The sequence below is a fragment of the Sinohyriopsis cumingii genome, chromosome 1, assembly GCF_028554795.1.
Source record: "Sinohyriopsis cumingii isolate HCF-2022 chromosome 1, ASM2855479v2, whole genome shotgun sequence".
Taxonomy (NCBI): Eukaryota; Metazoa; Mollusca; class Bivalvia; order Unionida; family Unionidae; genus Sinohyriopsis; species Sinohyriopsis cumingii.
In genome coordinates this window covers 52,201,383-52,220,783 of record NC_142961.1, presented here as the reverse complement: position 1 = coordinate 52,220,783, position 19,401 = coordinate 52,201,383, and the positions used below count along the sequence as shown (strand labels likewise).

The 19,401-nt window shown below is 38.6% G+C and overlaps 1 protein-coding gene across 6 annotated transcripts in view; it reads right to left on the bottom strand.

Annotated features, from left to right (window-relative positions):
- LOC149806869 (cAMP-dependent protein kinase catalytic subunit beta) overlaps positions 1-19,401 on the bottom strand; it is a 489,283-nt gene that overhangs the window by 167,407 nt on the left and 302,475 nt on the right. Inside the window, exon 1 of one of the 6 annotated variants that reach the window (XM_089958910.1) lies at positions 5,638-5,985. The exons of 4 other annotated variants lie outside the window; for them this stretch is intronic. In XM_089958910.1, the coding sequence (XP_089815036.1) occupies positions 5,638-5,860 (223 nt within the window). In that variant the 5' untranslated portion in view covers positions 5,861-5,985. Of the gene's footprint in view, positions 1-5,637; positions 5,986-19,401 lie in introns of those variants that run through there. One more of the 6 variants, XM_089958902.1, reaches the window with a different exon arrangement.

Sequence of the window (19,401 nt, the reverse complement as noted above, 5' to 3'; positions counted from 1 at the left end):
CACGAGAAGCTACTGGCAGGCTTTCTCACGTACCCACGCTAGCCAAACCTGAGACTCGAACTCACGCAGAAAGAGGTGAGATGGCAGTGATCCGTAACGGTGAGCGCTTTAGACCACTCGGCCCCCCCCCCCCATTTTTCTTGCAAAAAGTAATTACATATGTATGGAAATATCTGCCGGCATATACCCTTTGGCCCGACTATTTTATCAATAAAGCTTCAGACTTGAAGATACCGGTTACCTGGGGCAATTGTTGTTGTTGTTGTTGTAGGGTTTAACGCCATTTTTCAGCACAAGATAGGCTATACATGGCGGCCAGTATAACTGGTGGAGGAAGAACCCTGGAAAACTCAGGGAAGAACCACCGACCCACGAGAAGCTACTGGCAGGCTTTCCCACGTACCCACGCTAGCCGAGCCTTGGACTCGAACCCACGCAGACAGAGGTGAGATGGCAGTGATCCGGAACGGTGAGCGCTTTAGACCACTCGGCCACTCGGGGCCCCTGGGGCAATTGTAAGAATGCCTGACCAAATGAAAAATCAAAAAAAAAATCCGATCATTATCTGTTTTGTGGCTTCTCAGAGGTCTGATCATAAAGATGATTCATAGCTCACAGAAGAGAAAATTTCTCCCTATCAAAATGGCAAAGAAAATATTGAATAGTGTAGCTGTAAATGCAAACACCGCCAAGAAATAAATGAAAAGCGCGAAACTGCGATGTAATGCTCATAATTTTTACCAGTTATAGTATCAAGCTTACGAAAACATCATATCACATCACATCACGAGAAAACGAAGCTGTTTCCTTCACTACAAGATCTAGGCTGACAACAAGTATGCAAATTAGTCAAGGTTATTTATAGGTGACGCAAGTCAAGTGTTAAGCGATCTTAACTCCAACACATTTCAAGGGTAGAAACTGCACTCGTATTTATTCTCATCGTGCGAATCTAGATATACTTGACCCAGGGACGACTTGGTATTAATTTTTACTATGCCCAGTTAATTTTACATCTTTGACCCAGGGACGACTTGGTATTAATTTTTACTATGCCCAGTTATTTTTACATCTTTGACCCAGAGACGACTTGGTATTAATATTCTTACTATGCCAAGTTAATTTTACATCTTTTTTTCCTTCTTTGAACCTGTCAAGAAATTAATGCTGCTCGATAGACAAAATAAATTTCTATACAAGGATCTACAGCTTCGCCTGCAGTGCACCGGGCACCTGCATATATGTGCATGTGTAACACAGGTAAATGACAGTGGCGTTAAAATGTCAGAGAAGAACAAACCTGCCACAGCGCAATGAGAATACTGTAAAATATGAACGCGTTTAGGACACTCCAGCTTGGATAAAGTTTACAGTTGCAATTCTCGGCGTTGATACTATAATCTTGAGGTGGTTTCGTCGTTTTTAATGATGGTCGCAAATCAAGGAAGATGGACAAGTTACCACTGACTGCGATTGGTGGCAGGAACAAAAGGCCCAGTCAATCAGGAGTATATGCCTGACTCTGCCAGTATCAGAGTACATATTCATGCGTCCAAAGAGTTGCGAAAAGCTGTGGAACATTACCGGACCACCCGTCCGCGCTCAAGTACCCGAGATCTAAATCTACTCTATGACAACGCACCGGCGCACAAATCCTCCATCCTGGCATAAGTCATGAAAATGTACAGTATCCAAACTTTACCATATCCTCCATACAACCCTGATTTTATCTCCATGTGATCTGTGGCTGAATCCCGTTATCACATATTCGCTGAGAGTCCGAATTTTAAACCCTCATACCCTTCATACATACGTACGTACATGCTTACATACATACATACATACATACATACATACATACATACATACATACATACATACATAAACTTGATGTTATTATTTAGTCGATCAGGGCAATAACACCCTGGTCGATCATCTCCTAGATAACGATAACCAAACTAAAGGCTACATAACAAGCGCCCCCCCACCACTACAGACAATTTAAAAAATATAGTCCTTGCATTCAATTCCAGTTAAATATTTTCCAGTAATTCACGACCTAACAAAAGATAAAAGTAAAGATTTTCTCTTCCAAGAGAAGATGACAAAATCTTTGCATAAAGTACTTAAAAGTGAAGAAGAAAAAAAGATTGTCATGGTAATATTTTTAAAGTATAGAATCAAAGGTTATTATATAGCCCGTTGATACAATTGTCACGAAGGTGCACAGTATGCAAAATCTGCCACATCCTCCATGCAACCCTGGTTTTATTTAGCTCCAAGCAATTCTGGAGGAATATCTTCCGAAAGTTATTGGATGAAGTTAAGACCATACAGTGTCTCTCTGATAAATTGGAAGTCTATGCCCTCAGCAAGAATGTGTTCAATTGTTTGTGGTAGAAAGAGTATGGTTAAGGATACCAATTTAATCTTTGTATAGTGTTGTGTATATAGTACAACAAATTCATACAAAATTTAAGTCAACATCGGTTGCGTCCATACGCACAATTGTAATGGTTGGCTCTTTGAGTTTAACATAATATAACAGTGTACGTTTAAATACGTACTGGAATTAATTTGCAAATTCGAAGCCAAACATAATAATACACACATGCTAAAAGATGCATCGTTTTAAATTCACCAGCACGATAAATGTAATTATCTATAGCAACAGTGGTTGAATAGCCTATACCTAACCAGACTAGTGTAGTTACCCTCGTATCACATCCAGTTCGGGTCTAAACTGTCCACAGGTATGCATCTGTTACGCGCCATTAAATATGGTAATCATGTTCGAAAACCCAATGCAAATACGTCATCTGTATTTTTTTAACCACTGAATGGATGCAAATTAACTCTATGACAAGCTCTTACGTATTTTTTCGGCCCATAAACAAGCGTAAAATGCTTCACGTCTGAATAACCGCTATAGATGGTAATATAAAACATCAGTTAACAAAGGTTCCTTGTTGTAACACGATACACGCATCCCAATGTCACTTCCGAGAATTAAACTTATAACATTTACCACTAAAACCAACCCCCCCCTCTCTCTCTCTCTCTCTCTCTCTCTCTCTCAACCGATCCGGTGACCTAGTGGATAGCGCGTCCGCCTCGGATACGGGAGGTCGTGGGTTCGATCCCCAAACGAGTCATACCAAAGACTTACAAAAATGGTACTAACAGCTGCCTCGCTTGGCGTTCTGCATTAAGAGGTTAGTGTCTGGACTGGTCGGTCTGGTGTCAGGATAATGTGACTGGGTGGGACATCATGCTACATGTCTGAGGCATGATACCACAGTGCTAGACATCATTATAAACTCATCACTCTGCAGACATCGTAGCGATATAACTGATTTTTATTATATAAAGCTACGTTAAACATCCAAATACATACATATGCGTGTAGCACCAGTAGTTATATCAGATTCGCTCCTGAATTTACTGTAACCAAGTCATCATATACGTGAGGTCAAACAGGGGTTGACTGTTTGTCAACGACACTTTCAACACAATACTGGTTATATCTTACCAAGAAAATTTTAACTAAATGCCTGTCCCAAAGACTTGCCGAGGTAGCCGACTCGGGCTGACTTGAGCGGGTATCGAATCAGTGACCTCTGGATTAAGAATCCGATGCTCTAATGATTGAGCTACCTGATGATCCACTAAGTCGAACATCTTTCTAATGATCATACCACCTTGAGCAGGGATCTCAAATCCAATCAAATCACCAAGAGGGACACATGATGACTAGTACATGGGCCCGAGGGCAACGACACTGAAACCTTTTCATACAGCGAAAACGGCTCATATAAAAGGTACCCAGCTGAAATGTCGGAAACAAGAAGTAAACGATGTAATAATCGAATTTTTTTTTTTCGAAACTGGCTGGCTGTGAAATTATAATTAATTATTTTACGAATTCCGAGTGTCGCTGCGGGCCGTAGGAAATAGACTTCGCAGCCGTATGCGGCCCACGGGCCATTTGTTTGAGACCCCTGACTAAGAGACTGACGTATCTGGCGAGCCATCGGGGTCAAACCATGGAAACACTTTAAAATCTCAAGACTAGATTACGTGAACTCGAGTCATTTGGAAGATATTTTTCAACTGCACGATCTACTCTGTAATTGGTGTAAACGAACTAACCATTACGCGACATTAAGTCCTCCGCTTCGCTGAATAGAACATCTTACTTCGTATAATCCAACTATCTGTCAAGTCAACAAAGCAACAGTGTGAAAACATTTCGTGTTTTTTTAGAATCGCATATTCGACACCTGAGATAACTAACTTGAGCTCGAAAACGTGAATCATTCTTCAATTACGTGATCAGAAATGCGAAGGAAGGCAGCTTATTTCATTTCAGAATTCTACTTTACTACATTAGATGGAATTTGATACCACAGCTGCAGTCTCTGTTTTGAGCATCAACATTTTCGTCATAACATTTGCTGCTGTTGCTTTCAAGCCACCTAACCATCTAGATATACTTTCTCTCGCACGTATTTAGACAGAACATGTATTCATGTCAGTCCTACATATAAGACCTTGACGCTGATATTTGTTTTGGGCTAAAACACTAAAACAAAAATAACGTGCTATGTCTTACATTATAGGAGGGGGCCACCGAGTGGCCGAGTGGTCTAAAGCGCTCACCGTTACGGATCACTGCCATCTCACCTCTGTCTGCGTGGGTTCGAGTCTAGGATTCGGCCAGTGCGGGTATGTGAGAAAGCTTGCCAGTAGCTTCTCGTCGGTCGGTGGTTCTTCCCGGGGTTTTCCCGGGTTCTTCCTCCACCATTAATACTGACCGCCATGCATAGCCTATCGTGTGCTGAAAAATGGCTTTAAACCCAACAACAACAACAACAACAACATCATCACTGTAGGAGTAGCGTTCATGTATAAGATGGTTGGTAGGTATACAGACAGACCCATGAGGGATAGAATAATTATATTTCGAATTATTCATTGCTTTGATCATTTGACTAGACCAACGCGACAAGTTATTGATATATATACAGGAGTCTGACTTTTTATCAATAAAGTACGACGAAATCTCTGACAACATGAAATCACATTATCGGTACTATAAATGCTGTATAGTACCAATAAGGTGATCTCACTTTGTCCGCGATTTCATCTTACTTTATTGATAAAACGTCAGACTCCTGTGATATAGACTACAATGAAACGGGAAACATGAACAAAATCTTAAGTGACCTTTTTGTATGTATGGTAAATATTTAAGATCAGCTCTGAGGGATTTAAACTATAATGTAATATGGCTATGTCATGCATGTGAGATCTGCCTTGAAGGACTTGAACAACAATGGGATAAAGCTAGGTTACACATGGAAGATCAACTTTGAAGGAGTTGAGCTATAATGTAATAAAGCTAGGTCAGGCAGGTGAGATCTGCCTTGAAGGACTTGAACAACAATGGGATAAAGTTAGGTAATTTAATAGGTAGATAGGATGGTTGATTAATAGGTGGTCCTGTACCAGGACATTTAGACTTTGGGTGGAGTTGGGGGTTATTCCCTTCCCCATTCATATTTCTCAAGAATCTACACATGTACATGGCTGTATGGTTGGGAGAGAGAGAGAGAGAGAGAGAGAGAGACTTACTATCACACGTATACAGACGATGAAGTTCTTTGTGTATCCCTTCCTCCTTAATACGATCATTTTCCCGTGGGACACATTTTTGTACGTTTAGATTCTGGTGGCCCCGAATCCCTTGAACTGAAGGAAGTTCACCACTTCCTGTATTGATACTGGTCTTATTTTTACTCTCAGCCTTAGGCTTCTTCTTAGTATCAGAATCAAACAAGTCAAAAAAGAAATCCATGTTTGTATAGTGTCCGTTACTCAAATACAAATTTCTATTATAATTTCCGCTTCAGAAGTCTCTGAATGTTATTATACATTTAGTTTCATCTCGAACCTTGTATGTATGAATGCATGAATGGCCCTACTTGTTCAGCTATAACAGATAAATGTCTTGATTTAGACAGATAGACCTAGGTCAACAAGAATGAATGTACCGCATATAGCTCAGGCAGGCATTTGGGGATATAAATAGAACGCGATTGTGTTGTAGAACTCCCGATTAGATTTCATTTTTTTTTTTTTTTAAAATAGTCCGGTCTAAACCAGACGAGTAAGCATAATAGACACGTAAACAAAGCTCATGCAGCCGAATTAATCTCTGACTTTAGCATTTGTTTACTCTCTCTCTCTCTCTCTCTCTCTCACTTTTACAACGGCGCCCAGTTTTTAAAACTGACCGAACGAGTGATGAAGGATTGGAAGAGCTCTTTTATTTTATTCAGCTCATGGACAAGTAGTTTTCAACTGACGCATCATACAGCACAGCGAATTAATATTGATGGTGTGAACTTTTAGTGTGACTGAAGAAAGTTAACCTGCCTTCAAATACTGTTAAAGGGGAAGTAACCTTCATCAGTTGAACCACTTTTCATTTCTTATTGTAAAGTTCTGTCCCTTGTCAGAGCAAGCAGGCCTTTCATTGTTACCGTCCTTTCTTTTAAACCGTCGCAGTTTTATTAAACGTTGAATCATAAACTGAATATGACATTAGGGCATGCCCTTTTAACGTTTCTTGTGATCAGGACGGCGTGGATCTGCCCCATTAATGTTTCTTTGTGATCAAGACTCGGTGGGCCTTCCCCTTTAACATTTCTTGGTGATCAGAGCTGGGTAGACCTTTCTTTTTAACTTTTCTTGATGATCACAGTTTGGTGGGCTTTCGAGATAGACCCCGCAACCGCATATAACAAACCCCTTTTAAGAAAATCAAGACGACGGGGCCTCCATTAACTAGACTGAGTTGGTTTCTGTGCAAGATGGTTTCCTCCTCGGTATAATGTAACAAAGCTAAATTTCATTAATGTTTTCTGTGTTATATTAGCTAAAAGTTACTAAAAATATTTCCAATCTACCTATTCAGTTCGTGGGCCCAATTCCCACACAATGTCCAACATTATGTGCCATGATGCAACTACTTAAACCCAATCACATCACGCGTGTTTAATATCTTTTCTGAATTAGTGTTTGGATTGCGCCAACGCTTGCACGCACCAAACAATGGACAGGGTCACATAATTCAAACGTTTTATCCGGAAAGTTGTTTACTGTTGCAGTGGTCAATTGCAATAGCATAAATCTATCGAATTACCAACCGAATTCCATCCACCCGACCCGTTATCGGTTAATTTATGTATTATAAAATACAAGTATACTAAATGACATGAAAATCGGGTTTATTATAAAATGTTGAACCTTCATATAAAAAAGCGGTTTTGAAAAGAGAAAAAAAAAACAATAGATCAGACTTTCGTTAAAATAAAGGCTCTCTGACACGCACGCAAAAAAGATACGATTTCGCGACCTCTCACAGTGACCCTCCCAACTGCCACCACCACCCGGTTGAAAATGACAGTACTGCATAGTGACACTTAAAGCAAACAAATAATCCTTATTTTGTTAATGACATAGGTGTGACTAATACAATGAAAAAGTCGGTGTCTAACAGCATGAAATAACTGGTTCAATGCTATTTCTTAATTGCCAGGGCATTTTTTGTTACTTCCGCCATCTTGGATTTCTCCACTGGTATGGGCCATCCAACCGTGCGTGCATGGCCTCGTGTGCAAAGCATCGTAGAATGTCAAGGTACCGGTCTAATGTTAATCCCACTATCTGCTGGGTACCACGAAAACCTTTGCACCGCATGCCGCGGTATTTCTGAACATACAGTACCACAATATGTACCGACGGTAGACCGTAATTATATTAGGGACCAACAAATTAATGTTCTAGCTGTCAATAGCTAGAAAATAGAATAGTGTGCTCTGATTTATAACAAAACAACACATTTATTATATGCATCATATTATTTGAACATAAATTATCATGAGATAAAAATAAAAAATTAGCTCAATAGAAGACAACAGCACCTCACCCCACCCCAGTTTTATGGTCAGTATCTTATAGTAGATGAATTTGCTATGGGTATTTTAATTGTTGAGTAAGATGTAATCTAAAAACATTAAGTGAAGTGGGATGATTAAGCTTACACAATAGCTGACACCCTGTGAAAGCCATTATGCTGATATTATAGAGCTTGCTGACAAAGATAAGAAATGTTGTCACTGAAGCCTACAATTTACTATCAACACTATTAACATAATAATCAGGGGGACCGTGAGTGGAATGCCAACATACGGGCAAGATATATATCAGGGAAGGCCTTTAGAACATAAAACACACTTGCTAAACAAGCAAGACAATTATTTAGTGGATTGAAAAATTAAAGTAAACTGCTGCCCTAAAAATCTTATGATGAATATCAGTCTTACAAAGGGATGCGTGTACTTATCACATCTACATAAGCTTGCAAATAACAATTCAAATGACAATTTCTTTCAATCGGAAATTTTCACAAAAGTTGGATTTGGCCTAAATATCTTTTAAAGCATCCAATTCATCCACCACGTGTGAAACATGATTAAAGGATCCTACATGTAATTATAGTTGTAAGATTCAAAATTAATTTGTGACAGATAAAACTGTTTTATTTTAATTAATAATAGTTTTTTAAATTATTTTGCCATAAAAAATGAAAACATGTTATTAATATCATTAAATTCTTAACAAGTTTCCTCGGAAAGATCTGTGCATTCCTTTCTGACGGAAATTACCAAAGTACCGGTACAATGAAAAAGTACAGCAGTACGTACCACTAAAAATAAAATACCGCGGTAAATCGGTATACCGGTGATAACTCACACCTCTAAATCACGCGACATCTTAGTCCAGGTTACTCAGGCGTAAGACTGTTTGGTCGATTTGAGATCCTTAAGTGACCGTTTAGCACAAAGGATCGTTGCTACCTCATTCACGCTTTTGCAAAAATAGACTTAACCAGAAGCCTAACATGCTTTTGGAAAGTTAGTCGAAAAGGCATATTCAGTTCTAAAGTGATGGCCGGAGTGGGCCTGACAAAACTCTATCTGATTAAAATCAGATCTTCGCTGTCCTGCGTGAAGATCTGCCGATGACCGCTTAAAGTTCATGTTCTGGTGATCTTTGAAATAGCCAATGGAAATGCAGCTTTAAAAAATCTGAAAGTGAATCAAATTTCGATATACATTCATGCTCTTCATCCACACTGCTCGGTCTCCAAACGCGAAGATATAAGACTTTATCTGATTGGTTAATAAAATTAGCGATTATGGTAATGACATAGGTTACCAGAACATGACCCCTAAGCGGTCGCTGTCAGATTTTCATGTATGACAATGGAGATCTAATTTTAATCAGATTGGACGAAATTATATATTGTAGCTTTCTACTCAGGGCCGGTTTCCAAAATTTCGAAAGGGCATCGGAAGTACACGATTGTCAAATTTCAAGTAACACGTGACTGTATATTGTTTGTGTGTGTGTGTACGTTTTTTTATCTTTGGGGGTGGGGGCAGGAAACCCGTTCTGATGCGGCCCAGCTACGATATCGCGGGTTTTGTGGCTTTGCGGTATTTGAAGTTTTCTGTATTTTTTTCTGCATGACGCCACCTTGCTTATAGATACGACATGACCATAAGTTACTAGTTCTGCATTACCATTTGTTTTGCGGAAAATATCAGGATTGCTAACGAGTACACTCTTTAAGAAAAACACACATGAGTATCACTGTTTCCAAATAATGGCCGTACCCCACGTTCTCAAACAGAATCTGTATCTTCTTAAAATCGCTTTCATTGTAAAAAAAAATCGGTTAACTAGTTTGTTGTCTGATAATTTCCAATAGTGTTATGCATGTGTCAGGTTACATGATTTGTCTCGAATCTATGGTAGAAAATAAGAGTCAAAATGTAACGTATAGACGATTGTTGTTTTTTGTGGCTTTCGCAATTGTTCGGTGTTGACTTTAAAACTTAGTTGTACGCGATTTACTACTTTTCATTGGAACACCGGTAGTTGTTTAAACAGCCTAAGGTCGACATGTACTTTCATGCTGATGTTGGTAGTCCATTCTCAGCGACAATCCAGGCCCGTCACAGGTGGTTACCGATAACATTTCTTTAATTCTCTTTGTTACGTTTCTGTTGGATGGCACCTGTGCAGAATGAGTGCCATGAAAGTAGCATCTATTTTTCATGTTGATTTGCACTTTATACAACATATACATTAAGTTCCTAACACTAGGGTAAGAATATGCCATAGTAAAATTATTTTTGTTGTTGTTGTATAACCGCGATATCTAAGTAACTCCCTTGCATAACCTGGAATCTACATGGCGTCTTTTTATCGACCGTTTCCCACTGTCATCTGATTTAAACTGGAAATTAAATGTAATTTAACATAGAGCACAAAAAAAAAACAACAACTAGGCAGATATAATGTCCTGAAGGTCGATGGTTTTTATTTGCTTATTCGCCGATCTCAAACTGTAAGACCCGCGATACCATAGTACTCCGGCATATCTGCCAGTTTACATTACACTTTGGAAAAAAATCTAAATCCATCAGTTCAATAGCCTATCAGGTAACAGTGCCACAAAAAAAAAACAAAAAAAAAAAAACAACGTAGAATAGTAGTATAAATATCTGCCAATGCAACAATGAAACAAATGTAAAGTACTCGGCATCATCCTAGGCTCAATGAGTCTCGAAAAGAATATTAACAAAAATTTTCTTTCTATCAGCTGTTCTTAGAGACACCAGGAAACTGCACTGCACAAGTTGCGTCATGAGAACGACGCATTTATGTGACCAGAATTAAGCTATGTGTAGTTTTCCGTTTGTGTACAAATCCAATATGTGCACATGTAATTCACATATTTTTTAATCCTAAAATCCAATAAAAAAGCATATCCATTTTAAAGGTTCGATGTCTGTTTTCTTCATAATTTTAGTACTAGATGAGAGCAGCACGTTCTATTTGGCTCCTTTTAATTAAATCTTTCACAAATTTTCATTAATATTGTTTACCCAATAAACGTGCTTAAAGCTGATTTTATTCTCACGGAGTTTTAAGACTTCACTTAGTTTTAGTCTATTTTGGAATTTTCAAATATAACCACAGTCGAAGAGAATGGCGAAAAATATACGACCGTGAAATTAGCCATTTATGTCCAAGACATGGATTTACCGGAGCACGGCCGTTTTAAGGTTAGATTTGTGTTCAAGATAGATTTGGTAGAGATGCATACTCATGAGATAACCAGTTTAGACACAAATACACCACTGCTTTACTAAATTGCTGACCACTGTGCCAACCCTGCTCCATCACAGTGAAAGTATGAATCTCCGTACTTTATTCCCATAATGCACCAAATCAATTTGAAACGACCAAGCAATCACTGCAGTTCCGAAGGAAGTTCCCAAACCACTATGGAAAAGACGTCACTGTAGCGCGGAGAACGTCATTGACTAACTAATCCCCCTGATCAGGACCAAACTGCCTAAAAATGCAATACATCGTGCATGGTTATAACTGAAAAATGATTTTTAAATATAAAAAACCCTTTGTTTTGTGTGATTTTCAGCAAGAAATATATGAACAAAGAATTCAGACATTAGAACTTGAAAGCTATCCCACGCCTTCTCAACATGAAAATAGTATTCTTCAAATAAATTAAATGACCTGCTTGTCCTGAGCTTCTTTCTCTCCAAACCAATCAATGAAATAAATTCATCAGAATACACGTACTTCCTGGATTAGAACTTAATACGTTTATTACAGTTCGATAGGGTATTTGGTAAACAACGTAAAACACAACTTATGGGACCGACTAAGTAATTAACCAACCGAGACTTTAATAATGCATGACAGAATGCATCAGATAGCTTCGTGACCAAGATTAATTAATGGTTCGATTATATGGCTGTTTGAATAACCGTCATCACGGTTATCGGGTACTGTCATTTCAAACGTGTACGGAACACGTCGAATTTATTCTAAAAGCATAGTTTATATTGATCAATGCGTATTCTTAAAACAATGGATTGTGCTTACTTTGAAATAATAGTTACCAGCTTTGGACTAATGAAAGTTAACCTGTTTCATGTGGCTTGAACACATTTAACGGATCGCTTCGGTGGTCTTGTGGCTAGAGCGTCCGCCTCGGATGCAGGAGGTCGTGGGTTCGATCCACGACCGAGTCATACCAAAGACTTAGAAAAATGGTACTAACAGCTGCCTCGCTTGGCGCTCAGCATTAAGAGGTTAGTGTTAGGACTGGTCGGCCTGGTGTCAGGATAATGTGACTGGGCGGGACATCATGCCACATGTCTGCGGCATGATGCCCCAGTGCTAGACATCACTATAAACTGCCACACTGCAGACATCGTAGCGAAATGACTGAAATTTTGTTTAAAGCTACATTAAAAATCCTAAACACATTAAATCACATCACTGAACACATATAACAAAGGCTTTTGCGTTTTTAAACAATTTGTTTGCGTCAAAAAAAACAAGTATGTTGCTTACAAAGAGCGTAATCAACGATGTCTGAAAATGTGTAAATAAGAAATATGTCCCCCACCCCACCCCGCTAAGTTTGACCTATCACAGAAAGTAAACCCATCTTCGTCAATCCATTTCGTTCACATTGCTTCACTTCCGCTAGGTACATATGACAACCGTTGAAGAAGTAGCTATCTAAAACAGTGTTTCCAAACAATGGAGTTTATAATTTCTGAGAGTAATAGGGCGCTGACAGAACACAAGAATAACGGACAAGCGTTTGCACATACGCAAAAATGGTCATGTTCAGACGAAAATAGACCAGCTGGAAAACGTCCGCTATAACAGAACGAATGGCCATCCTAATTTACTGCCCATAGCGTGGGAAATCGACTGACTAATGAGAAAACTATCACGTGACCTTAAAATATTAATAATGAAGACTTTATGATGTCCACTTGCCTCGACTCGAATTAACAGTTTGTGCATGAAAGGTTGAACTGGATAAATTTACATGCGACATGTGTCTTTACCTACGAATTTTGAGGACTGGTTGATAAATGAGGCTTTGAGACGACGGTGACTTGTCCGGGTTTCTATTCTCCTAACACACACACACACATTTTCCGTAGCGTACAAAATACACTCTAACCGCGTATGCCCTTGGACAGCGCTGCGAGATTGATTAGCTGTGGAATTCGCAGATCAGCATTACAATCATCGTGTGTTGTGGCGATTGTATTAATCTTGAAAAAATGTTTTGAGTGCTAATTCGCAATTATGAATAGATGTTTTATCAGATTAATGGCGACAACAGTCAAATTGACCATCGCTGCTGTGAAACCGACTAAAATTCTTTTTGGTGGTCGTGCTAATTTTAACAGTTCGAGACAGAAATTGCCATACTATACCAGCTTTGAAGATTGATAAACGTTTGCGGCCATGTATGTGATGTCTAACATTAAATAGTCGAAACATTTACACTATAATAGTCAGAAAGTGCAAATTACAGAAGGAGTCATTAAGCTATAAAAACATAACCATGGATATCAATTTAACATAAATTTGGTTTCACATTAACAAAATATGGACGAATTCATCATGCGATTTTTTGCAAGCGCTGGTATGCATATGTAATTCTTTTCTAATTGTCACGCACAAGTGTTTCCGTGGCCTAATTGATAAGTGCGTCACGCTTTTGATTGGGATACTTCAGGTTTGAGTCGCGCTCGCAGAACATTGTGCTTTATTTGTTAAATGAGGAAACGTCGACTCTTATGATGTACTCTTCATGTTCAAGCACGCCTAATTCTTTGAGAGGTAGTGTCATAGACACTAGTCAGTAACACGTGTTAACTGTAAGAAAATATTGTACAGCAGCCAAAGATAGCAAAGTGCCTATACACGCAAATCCCAAAGAAATACTGTCGGCAAGCGCAATCAGGGCTGAATATTATATTGAACAATCACACCAAGTATCACTCGCTAGCCGAAAGTGACACCGTTTGACATGCTTAGTATAATCGAAGCATTTATAAGCGTTACTGATGCGGAAATTAAATTACCTAAGCATTGGTGCATTTATAACGCTACATAAAACATCTAATCGCTGTTTAGCCTGAATGCATCTTATCGGTTTGTCGCTGAGGCACAATAAATGTTGTATAACTTTTTAAACATGTATCCGGACCGCATCGAAAAGTTAAGCGGTTTATGGATAACATTGGAGAAATCACGAAGGAAACTCGGTGATGAATACAACAAAAAGCGTGAAAAATCAGTGTGTGACATTGCACAAGAAAACTCTAAGTCGCTGATGTTGACGGAGTTATCCAGAGAAGACATAGATAACGAAATGCTCAACAAAGATAACAAAGACACCAAAGATCGCCAGGAGCAAATCAATTAGAAAAATGCCTGATAATACATCAGTGGTATCCACACTCATCAAGTCTATACGAAGTGATGTACAACGCCGCAGAAACGAAGCAACAATGCCAGTGGGAGAAATTCTCAGAAGCTATATCCAAGTCCAATGAAGCGAAAGTCATAGATGACATAGAGAAGCACTACAACACTTCTGATGTCGTTGGATACAAGCGTACAAAGTCTGTCCGCGTTCGAGCTGGCGCAATACTCGGTGATGGATCATTTGAACTCATTTGGACCGAGACCGACTGCGTAGAAATGTTATCTAGGGTTGCAAAAGAAAAACCCTGATTTACAATTTCGAATTACCATGAGAAAAAATACGTTGCCTGATGAGCTGAAACAAAATTTCAACCTATCATTTTGATCATCCACCTGACCTCATCGCCAGCACCTTATGTACGTGAGGAAATAAAACAATGACAAAACAACTGAATAAAGATGTGGGTATATATAAAATTCATTGGCACAGCGAAATAGTGAATTAAAATGTGTTTGTCTTGGGTAAATATTAAAGTTGTGGCAGACCATACAATTATGAATACTGAAAATCACACGCATGAGCGTTACGTGCTGCCACAGGCGTTCGTACATGCCTCAGATGCCATTTCTGAGTTATGCAGTGTATTCACCTATACCAGCCGTGCGGATCTGTACGCGAATATTATCTCGAGCGCCACTCGCAGGACCACCGATGGCCTTAACATAACGGGATTCGCAGCTGCGAAGACTATCTTATGTATGCCAAAAGGATTTACCGTCAGGGCTATATCGACAGTAACCAATTACGTGGGCGGTGCCGGCAAAATAATTTCACAGCGGCTACCCAAGCGAAAACGTGTTTATTGAAAACTTTCGGCGTCTGCCCCAAGCATTCTCAGTATATTTACTTAGCCGTACTCTGTAGATCTCGAAGATAAAACAGTTACCACAACCTAGTCCGAAACGGTGTTGACTGAAATGGAGAACGTCCGACGATTCCAAGAACAAATAAAATAATACAGCGGGTAGCTCAGAATCAAGACTGAAACAAGAAATTGATTTGCATGGAGTAACAATCGAATAAGGAGCAGGGATCTCGCGAGGCAGTCCAGTGACACTCGCTGGGCGAGTCGCGAGCAACCCTCTTTTTTGTACGTGCCAATAATGCATTCGAGTTTCATACATGGGTAAACTGAGGTGGCGGTGGTAGATTGCTTTAACCCGGATAATTAAATGCGTTTCAAAGCTCCTCTTATAAACTACTAAATGATTATATAGTTATTTCCATCTATCCTCCTTAGCAAATGTAACAGGATTCGATTGGGATTGGATCGCTTTTTCAGCTGCATCAAACGGACACTGAAGCGGTAGATACTGTATTGGTTATTTACATATGCCATTTGGTCATTGCAAAACGAAGTGGATCGACGATCCTTGGATAGCGATGATTCCGTAAACCGTGAAGAAAGTACCATTTTTAGACCATCACCTACAGGGAAATAATAGTCAGAGAAAGAACAACGAAGAATATATATTTGATTTGAGCAAATCACTTGCATTCATGTCTGGTTTCTTATTATTTTTTGTTTGCTTAGTTGCTTGGTTGATTGATTGTTTGGTTGTTGTATTTTTTCTTTTTGTGCATTAATACACAAATTAAATTTGTAGTCTTTTTCCAAAATGTTTAATATGTGTTAGTATGTTTTGTTCTACTTATGTCAGTTTATAATTTTATAAATTGTCTACCAGAGTCCTGGATATTCGAGACACTTGGACGATATATGCTTTCCTTTCTTTATAGCAATTTTAAATAATAGTTTTCTTTCCGTTCTCAAAAGTGGACTAGAATTATTTCTTTTAAAAAATGTACAACTGAGAGCCCAGCTGACATAAATAAATTTGCTAACTGGGAAATAAAATTCATGGTGTCTCTAAATTTTGTCATTTTTAAGGCCGTGTTTGATCCACGTGCATTAACTTTTATTCCTTCCGGAAAAGACAAAAAGCAACGTCAGATACTACCGTCATTTAATTGCAACGACTTATCGCTCAAACCATCGGTTTCAATAGAAACACTGCCCTTATAGTGACATTGAAGTGTTTCAATCGTGGTAAACCGTCATGATCCTGACCTGATTTCCTCAAAAGAAACTGTCTTTTGAAAAACGTAAGCAGTTTTTTTTTTCAGAAGGTAATGTAATAATTTACTTCAGTAGCAAAACAGTAGTTACATGTCTTTTTTTGTCGAGATAATACGCCAGTGGAAGAAAAGATTCAGTCGGTAGAGTTTTGACTCATATGATCATATCAAACAGTAGGAGAACTACAGGGGGTATAACGTATGGTGATTACAGGAAGAGCAATTTAGAATGTCAGTTTGATTTAAGTACAGTATTAGATTACTGCATGTAAACAATGCACTGCATGAGAAGCATTACACGTATTAAACAGACACGATCTTCAGATGTACACGCAGTTGTGCATGTTCCGTGTAAACATGGAGACAGCGATAAGTAAATAATGGGGGGGGGGGAGTACAAGAAGCCATAATATGTGTTGGGAAATCCCATCTATGGGTCAACAGGAACGAGACTTTGCCGAGTTTCTACCTACAGAATCCCCACCAATAGCGTGGGAGTTCCCTAACCAACAATAATACATTTGTTTCATTAATATTCTATCAAAACAATTTGGTAAATATATTACTGTGTATGTCTCACAATGTTTGCAAGCCCATTAGTTGGCAAATGTAAGGACGGTTCCATTGATCACAATATAACCATATTATCAGGTTAAACTGCATTATTTTGTAGAACTGCTAGAAAACTACACTAGCAGTTATGTGCAGAAAAAAAAGAATTAAATAATAAAATTTGCAATTCTAAAAGTTAAATATTTCGCTTGTTATCTACGTTTATCGTGATATAAACTCTCAGATCCTGAATCATACAGCCTACAAAAACGGAGTTATTTGCTGTGTGATTCGGCAACTGACAGTTTATTCCACGTTAAAAAAATGCGTGTGTGTGTGTGTGTCTTAGATTTTTAACGTAGCTTTAACAATTTTCCAGTCATATCGCTATGTCTGCAGTGTGACAGTTTATAATGATGTCTAGCACTGGGGCATCATGCCGCAGACACGTAGCATGAAGTCCCACCCAGTCACATTATCCTGACACCAGGCCGACCTGTCCTAATACTAGTCTCTTAATGCTGAGCGCCAAGCGAGGCAGCTGTTAGTACCAATTTTGTAAGTCTTTGGTATGACTCGGCCGAGGATCGAATCCACGAACCACGTTAAAAAAAAAAAAAACACAAAATGACATATATTAAACTCTCATGACGCTGCAAATGTAATGGACGATATCTTTGGGGTAAAAATCACCAGGTTATCAGACGCACACGTATATCTCACTTGGTTTTCTTCTAGGCAAACTATATTACATATACACAGGAATGGGAGAAAGAGAGATTCAAACTGTGTACTGGAGTGTTCTGTTTTCAAGCGTTCACTTAAACCAGTCATTTCCATTTCTTCGATATGTAAACTAGTCATCAAATATAAGTAAATGTGTTTCTATGACAATATCATGCACATGTGTACGAAATATATTAACGCACCCCTTTGAACAATAAACATAGTGGCTTCCACGCACAAGTTGATTGTGGGTCCAATAGGAGTTACTAAACTCTACCAAAGAACAAAGGGATTTCAATGATAACGCGTGCTTTATAGTTTTCAGCTTATCAATAAAACACGGGTTTCAGTTTGAAGTTTTATACCTGAACGAAACAAACAAATTTCTTGACAAGGACAGCAAACTCGTACCTTCCTCACTTCATTACTTAACTGTATTGATCATAATAGGAACATCGACCGAAACGGTTACTAAATTTACGTAACATCTTTTAAAGATGAATTACAAAGTACAGAGCAACGCGGACAATTGCCAAAGGTAAAATTTAAGACAAAGTCAAGCATTTTCACCAGGAAATATTTCCTATGCCAAAAACTGTGCAAATTCGAAACTGAAGCTCTTTGAAAACTGTGCGGATTGTATTCTATATTACAACATGACCCCACTTACCCATCCCCAACCCCATAAAATATCTAATATCCCCACCACTGGCCAAAATCCCTAAGTTACGACATGTCGTATTTGCGAAGTTTGCAGCTCTAGTCATAGTACGATTCTGTAAATTTATGTATTTACTTTCCTATAACTGGAATACGAACTTTAAAACATTTGAAACACATCACTCGACAATTTGTAACGCAGACTGGATGAGAGAAGAGCTAAAAGTGCTACATAAAAAAGATTTTTGGCAATCGGCCCATCTGAAACCATAAGTAATGTCAGTGGCATATTGAATCCTAAACTGGACAACATATTCAGTAATAAATTATCTAAAAATATACCTTGTAATCTGATCGTTATATTAAATTGCGACTTGTTCCAACAGAGGGTTCCTATGCAAATTACTTCACAGATCCAAATCTCTAAGACGAATTCACCAACGACTTTCAAATCCTGCCCGATCTTTGAGTAAAATCGGAGGTGAAATATATGGGTCAGAGGTAGAAATCCACAATATCTTCCCTACATTGAACTAAGCGTCATTTTGTGATTGTTTGTTAAACTCATCATGGGTGATCTTGACTGCAAAAATGGCGATTTCAATGAGAAAAGCAGCCGTTTTCGCAGTGACTTGCTGTTATTTATATGCGTGTGTCATGAGATTAAGGTATTTACTGCACAGAGAGTACAAGTTAAACACTCGGTCAAATTTATAAGTTTACGATCCTGATGTATTCTTTGCTTATCACAAGACATCACGAGATTTCTGTTGAATATGTAATGACAGAGAACCACAATATTTTTTTCATGCGACACAAACGTTTTAATGACCTCGCTGACTGACACTTACTCACGGGACTCAATATCAGATTAAGTTTGTTAACCAGAAAAACAAATCTTATATTAA